Genomic DNA, 7,500 nt, shown 5'->3' on the forward strand with positions numbered 1-7,500 from the left:
TTAATATATATGCCATAATATCCCTTCTGTTATGTTGCTTATATAATGAACAAGAGATGTAGTGATGTGCCTTGTATCTGCAAGAATGATATGCAGTCTGAATGAGTCGCAATTTGACTGAAATCACAAAAACCCTAACTTATCATTATCAAGAGTAAGGGAATAATGCTGAATAAATATTGCCAGAAGAGTCGATAACTTTCAGCCATGAGTGCCTTTTGGCGAGCCATCAGGCAGGGGCCCCATCCAGGATAAATCCAGGATTTTTGCTGCTGCACAGCAAAATTAGCAGTATCAGAGCCTTGAAATTGCATACTTTGGTCCCACTGGGCTCTGATATTGGTCAGCTAATCCTCAAACTCTCCCATCAAGAGGGTTTATGAAGACTGGGTGACTTCAATGTCACTGCAACAAGCACGTTATGACAGCAGGTCTTACCACCAGGACCCGTAAGTCATGCTTATCCCATTACTCAACACCCATAATAGGTAAGCAATTATTCAGAGCCAGAAAGCAATTCTGAGGATGATGCAGTGGGTCCATGCAAAAGAAGGTACTTATAAGGATTGTCGATAGCTGCTGTATTGGGCGGAGATTGGAAATGAATTTGAAGGGAAGTGCTAGATCTAGGACTAAATCCTTCAAGAGTGTTTTGTCAATCAGGACATGGCTGTTATTTGCAAGTGAGGTGGGTGTCAAGTGTTTTAATTGATCTTTGAAAACTAAGATAGTCTATTACTATGAAGAATAGTGTTGTTACTCCTTGCCTCACTGACACACAGTGGTCCATGCACTGCCCAAAATTGATTGAATCTGTTGCAGTGAATGTTTATCAAATTGCATTCTATTTTGTTTCCATATGCTTCATAAGCGATGAATAATATATAGAAATAAAATGAAAATGTTCAGGCTCATCATAAATACCTGCAGCTTACAAAGCTAAAAAGATTATTTCATTATTTGCAAAATTATATGATGAATGAAAATGAATGGAACTAAAAGTTTACTGAAATGGAAAAGGCTTAAAAAACAAAATATTTACTGAACTCATCTTTCAAAATCAAAATGGGAAAGCAAAGAGATAAAAAGATTACTGCCACCATCACTGGTTTCAGAATGTGAGGACTGTGGGGGAAGAGTACAAAAAAAGGCAAAAAAAGGACAGAAGAGGATAGTGGAGAAGGCAAGAAAGAGCTACATATAATTAATTTCATGAACGCTATCTGAAGAAGCACTGGAAAAGGGTGATCAGGATAGAAATCAAGGAGAGAGAGGAAATTCCTTTGGACATGGTATGCAAATGGAGAATGGCATATTTGATTAGGGAAGAGCTGCACTTCAGCAGAGGTAGAAGCAACAGAAAACAAGATGGTAGGAGCTCTGAAGGAAATGAAGAAAGGAGAATCGGTGCGATTTGATGACATATCAACTGAGTCACTTATTCTTGATGCCTCGGATTAGGAGTAGAAGTATCCTGTTACTATCTAGGTCTATGGGCTTGGTGGAAATTACTGAATTGTCAGACTGATACTGGCGATGAAGTTTGGGGAAGATTATTGACAAACGCTTCAGTCCATCTATTTTGGATTCATGCCAGGCAGAAGTACAACAGATGCCATTTTTGTATTCCAACAGGTGATAGAGAAAATGCATGAGGACCAGGAGAGCCTGCATTGCATCTTTATTATCTTGAAGGAAACATTGACCTGAGTACTGTGGATGGTGTTTTGAAATTAACATCTAGTAGAGGTGTGAGAGAGAAATACATAAGGGTGCTGCAGGATGTGTATGAAGAGCGCAGGAGGTTGACGTCAGTGTGGGACTTCATAAAGACTCGGTATTGAGCCCTTTCATTATAGAATGGCTGATTGCCGGGAATGGTTAAAGCATCGTGAACAGTGGTGATTGAGGACGCCGTGGTGCTTTGCGGTAGGCAGAGGGAATAAAAGGAAAGAAATTTGGAGGACTGGAGAGGTGTGCTCGAAAATGAAGATGAGCAAGGAGAAGACACAAAACACTGATAAAAGGTAACTGAATGCAAGCATCTAGATCATTGGTATAGAAGGATAGAGGTATGGAGGGGGAAATGAAGTAGATGATAGAGGAGGGTCATAGGAAAGTGAAAGTGCTGTAGTGAATAGAGATGGTGATTGTAAGTGAGAAACAGAAGTAGAAGACAGCTGAGATGGGACATTTCTTTAGGAATTTACTAGGTTTTCATCTGCAATTACTTTCTTGTTATTTTTTATACTTGTAATTTTCACATTTGAAAATATCTACTTGCTTAGTTTGTATATCTTTCCCAACCTTTTTTAATTAATTTGAACAAATGATTAAATGATTGGGGATGATTGGTATTGGTCTTTTTTGTAGATTACATATAGTATTATCTATGCCACTCCTAATTGGTTCATAAGCTTTGATAATGAGCAACATTCTACAGACCATCTGGATAATGTCCCTTTTATAATGATTCACGCTTGGCATGGGATTTTAATTACTGAATATTTCCCATTTATTTGAATGAATAAGTCTATGAAAACTCTGAATGCATGAGTAGCAGCCATAGCTATGGGGGCACTACTCAAGAAATCCATCTATTATTCTTTTTTTTTTTTTACTCTGATATTCAGATTTTATGTGATTGAATAGTGGAGGCATTGTGAATGTTATATAACAATGTTCTTCAGTATTACCCAATTTTGAAGTTACTTTATATACAGTTATTAGGAGAAGTACCTTATTTGAAGATATGTTCATCAGTTTTCATCTTCCATTTACTTGTAAGTTTAAATTAGCTCTGTTATTATTCAGAATTCATCACAATCAAGTCTGTTAGTTTGAGATTACATAAATATCTACTACTTTGGAATTAATGCTGGGCTTAAAACACCTTACCTCAGAAAAAGGAATCTTAATGATATAACAGTTTTCAAAATAATATATTTGACCAAAATATAGTATGCAGATTCTGCTCCTTACAAACATCATCATAAAAAAGAAAAAAAAGAAGAAGAAAAAAAAAGATATATTCTTTTATGTAATAAATCACTCCTTTAAATCACTAACATTATCATCCGTATTCTGTTGTATGCGATGAAGTATGCAACTTGTTGACAATGCATATTCGTAAAAAATCTAAAAAAATGTTTCCGTAACTATTTGGCGATATTAATTCTGTTTACACTCCAGATGCCAGTTTACATTTTGCTAGCATGCATTGTGTTGAAAGATTGTAAAACACTGAAAGTGGTGGCATGGGCTCTCTTGTACAGAAGTGGCTGATGTAATAAGAAATTACGTATAAATGGAGGAAAATAATATAAAGAGATATTTGTTCCTTTCTGGTATAAAGCCTTCCCATTTCAATCATAATAATGTGGCATGGGCTCTCTCGTACGGAAGTGGCTGATGTAATAAGAAATTACGTATAAATGGAGGAAAAAAAAATATAAAGAGATATTTGTTCCTTTCTAGTATAAAGCCTTCCCCTTTTAGTCATAATAATGTGTTTTTATACATAACATAGAGTTAGAATTACAGAGACGGAGTCTGCCATGTCCACCATGTGAAGCTGGACAGTCGTTGCTCGACTCCAATCCCTCCTACTAGTCCTGGCCCCCTCCTTGCAGTCCACTTTCTGCCCCAACCTATGCAACGGCAGCGGAGTGTAACACCTCTAAACTTAAAAAGCGGAAACCATTAATCTGCATCCAATTCATCGTCCTCGTCGTCATAATAATCCGAATGAGCGGGTAAATAACAGTTATCCTCTTCATCCGAGTCTAATAGGTGCTTTGCAATGTTCACATCCCTGTATTTTAATGATGATGCGGTGGGAGGTAAACCGATTTCTATTTTTTCATTTTTCATTCTTGTGAGAACTTCTGTGGTCTTTTTCAGCTCTCTTTCCTGAAAGAAAGGGAATGAAAAAAAAAAAATAATAATATCTCCTCTATAAAAAAAGAACATAAATAAAAATTAAATGCAATAACTCTGATAAATGACTACCCCTCAAGTATTTTTAGGGTCACATTACAACTGAAAATGTCAAGGAATTTCAAAACGCATTTTTACTTATAGTCGCCAAAGCAACTAAGATCACTTGCCTTTGTTTTGGAGAGGTAGTCGCGTTCTAGGGTTATGGACTCTTGGAGCGATATCAGCTGGGCTTCGCGATCGGATTTTGGTCTGTGACTGTCTATTATATCTTGGATGTCAGGAAGAGGTTGGGGGTGTTCAAGTCGTCTGAAAAAGAGACCAAGGGATGCATAAACAAGTAATAAAGAGTAAAATATCCTTCAAAATGAAAGGTTTATTTTCCTGATTTGTTACGTTATTTATACTAATATAGAATTTAAATATTGAGGTAATGTATGTTCAGTTATCTAATTTTCATTAATGTATTTAGTTTTATCTCATCACAAGTCTTAGCATTAGAGTAAAAAAGGCATATGGTTTTATACAATATGTAATATTTACTGGAAAAAAATCAATCATACCTAAACGGTTTAAAAGGCTCTCTGACTTCGCCGTTCCTTAGACGTCTTAACTCTAGCATTTGAATCCGTTTTGTGCCAAAATCAAGTGAGGAATGGTTAGGGCCTTCAGTACGAACGGCCGTCGATTCATTTTCTAGTTGTTCTCTGTGTGCAGGGCTTTCAGCTTCTCCCTCATCAGTTCTTTTTAGTTCATCGCTTGCAGACTGCTGTGCATCTCTTAGTTCCATCTGTTCCAGTTCACGGATTATAGCATCCGCTGGGTCTTCCTCGTCAGACCTGGGTGTTTATATTACATGTTTCATTAAAATAAAGCAAGAGAATAGAGAAGTGAGAGGCAGGGGGGGAATGAGAAGGGGAGGGGTAAGGTGGAGTGGGAGAAGAAAAGAGATGAGACAGAAGATGTATATATGTAAATATGTGTGTGTATGTGTGTTTGCCTGTGTACTCATTTCCAGCATTCCTCTCTTCTTTATTTTCATTAAATTATAATTATATGCATAATACAATCAGACATAACAGACCAACTTACCAGGACTTCCTGTGATGTCTCTCCTTGATAATAGAGGAGTGCTGAGCCATGAGCTCCAGAGGGTCTAATCTTTCATCATCACTATCCATGTCATCACGTGTCTCCCGTCTGCAGATTCTATTTCTCTCTTTGGTCTGCTTTCTACTTTTGTTGGTGCCTCTCCATTCTGAAAAAAAATAACAGAGTGAAATAACCCTTCCAAAAATATAATAGCTGTAATAATGAAAAAAGAAATGTACAATTGTTACATTAGATTATTATGCAGTAAAGCCTATTAGTAAGCAAGTTACACATACCTAGTGCCTGAACATCAACATGAAGGTCTCTAGCTTTCAAATTCCTCTCCCTTTCTCTCACTTCCTCAAGAGCCTCAGCCACTTCCTGTCGTTTCTTTCTAATGCGTTCACCTTTGTCCGGAAGCTTTAACAGCAGCGTTCTGGAGAATTCCATTTACTTTACATAACTTTTGAATATAAGGAATCACATCAATACTATTACAATATTTTATATCATTGTATCATTTCTATATATTAACTGGACTATTTCACAACTGTGTGGCATGGATCTGTAACAGATGTGGCTTGCTTACAGCCTTCTGATCTGTCCCACTACCACTAATACACTACACCTTGATTACTTACCTTCTCCACCTACAACCCATACACACACTGGTAGAACCATTAAACAGTTATTATACATGTAAGTAATCACAACCTATTCAAACTCATCCATCTCCCATTATCATGGACTCCATCAGACATCAATGCAATACTTGACCAATTGGTCACAGTTTTTATAAAATATGCATACAGTCATGTGGCGAGTTTATGTTGTATGGCAAGGTGCCATCCGCGTTTACGACCGATGCTGCCTTCACAGCAAATCATGCCATCTGTTATCAGTGGGATAATTTGTTTTCCATTCCACTGTCATCCTCTTCTCGTCACTAACATATCACAAATTCCTTTACTTTATAAACAAAGTCCGGTGAACTAACTCTGCTGATATGATGGTGTTCTTTTCCCTATCAATCCAGAGCTAAAATGAACAAAAATGTTTAAAAATCATCTTGAAAACTATTCCATTTCCCATAGTGAGAGAATGTCATGAGGCATAAAATCACAAATCTAACAGCAGGATTTTCCCTTAAATAATGAAGACACCTAATTCATACTCAATCATAATATGTCTGAACCCTTCCCAAAATGAGGCTACTTATGAAGGTGTTTCTTATGAAAAGGTTAGCATTGCAAACACCAACTATATTGGTCCTGATGGTGTTTGCTGTTAACCCATTCACGACAGGATGTATTTTCGCCTAGTCCCTATAACGCCGGGAAGATAACAAACACGCAATGCTTCGTGCCAGGGTGTTTTATCGCTGCATGATGCCGCGCTGATCTTCTCAGAGCATTTGTCACCCACGCTATTCTTATGGTTTTCATGGATGTGTCTATGAAGTAAAGGCACGTAAAAATATTGCCATGTTCTGAGGAGTTATTTTAATTGAAAAACATGTTACAGTAATGCCTTTTTAGTTTCATTTGATTGAACTCTGCCTATATTCTTCACTTTTATGTGAAAATACCAAAGGAAAGTGGAAGCAATCTCTTAGTGGGGCATCAAATAAACGTGTTTTATACTTTTTTTTTTTTTTTAACCAAAAACAAACGAAGGACAATATGAATAATCATACACGTACATATGATTATGTACATGTACCTTGTGACGTGACATGACGTGGTATCACGGGTAATCAACAAATTAGAAGTAGCATTGCATTAGTAATTTTTTACTTTATTTTATTCCTTGGCCAAACACACTTGATTTTATAATAGTTTTTCGACTCAGATCCTTTTATTTAACCGATCAAAAAACAGAAATTACCATGATGTCATCAATATCATGTAGTTTACTGTGACATCATTTTTTTAACATTATATCTCATTTTAACCCATTGGAGCCGGTTGACATGATAGCACGTATTGTGGTTTTCGTGTCAGACGCCCGGGACGAGCTATGAGGGGAAGCCGCGCGCTCGGGTAGAGCTCGCGGCTTGTGCGTCCGATAATCTCGAGGTGTTAGGCTTATGTGTTTGAGAACCCCGGTATTGCGACCACGCAAAGCCGGAACGGCCCCGGCGTGAATGGGTTAAGACACTCAAACATCTAAACTAAAGTAACAGAGTCTAAAAACTGAAAGCTGAAAGGACGATTTGAGATTAGTACAGTAATTTTGGCAAATGATAATCATTGTTGGTACAGCATGCATTATAATGCAATTGTGATGATAAAATGTTCTTTAGATTAATATTCTGTAACTGAAATGTTGAACTTTATCATGGTGTGGTGGAAAAGGTTTAAAAGGAACTAGCAGAAGCTTGCAAGTTATATCCAGTGTCAAGATATGGTGCAAATGCATTTGAAGTGAATACTCTAGGTTCCCTGACATACCATTAATTCATTGACA

General features: G+C 37.1%; 1 protein-coding gene across 1 annotated transcript in view; it reads right to left on the reverse strand.

Moving 5' to 3' along the window:
* Positions 1-2,929: 2,929 nt before the first annotated feature.
* Positions 2,930-7,500, reverse strand: part of Polr2M (RNA polymerase II subunit M) — a 5,288-nt gene continuing 717 nt past the window's right edge. Inside the window, exons 2-6 of the mRNA XM_043020108.2 lie at positions 5,328-5,467; positions 5,032-5,197; positions 4,503-4,778; positions 4,110-4,248; positions 2,930-3,912 (exon numbers count right to left, since the gene is read on the reverse strand). Of these exons, the coding sequence (XP_042876042.1) occupies positions 3,703-3,912; positions 4,110-4,248; positions 4,503-4,778; positions 5,032-5,197; positions 5,328-5,467 (931 nt within the window). The 3' untranslated portion in view covers positions 2,930-3,702. The remainder of the gene's footprint in view (positions 3,913-4,109; positions 4,249-4,502; positions 4,779-5,031; positions 5,198-5,327; positions 5,468-7,500) is intronic.

Source organism: Penaeus japonicus, unplaced genomic scaffold (assembly GCF_977035675.1).
Source record: "Penaeus japonicus unplaced genomic scaffold, GWHDUDI00000001_assembly GWHDUDI00000017, whole genome shotgun sequence".
Taxonomy (NCBI): domain Eukaryota; kingdom Metazoa; phylum Arthropoda; class Malacostraca; order Decapoda; family Penaeidae; genus Penaeus; species Penaeus japonicus.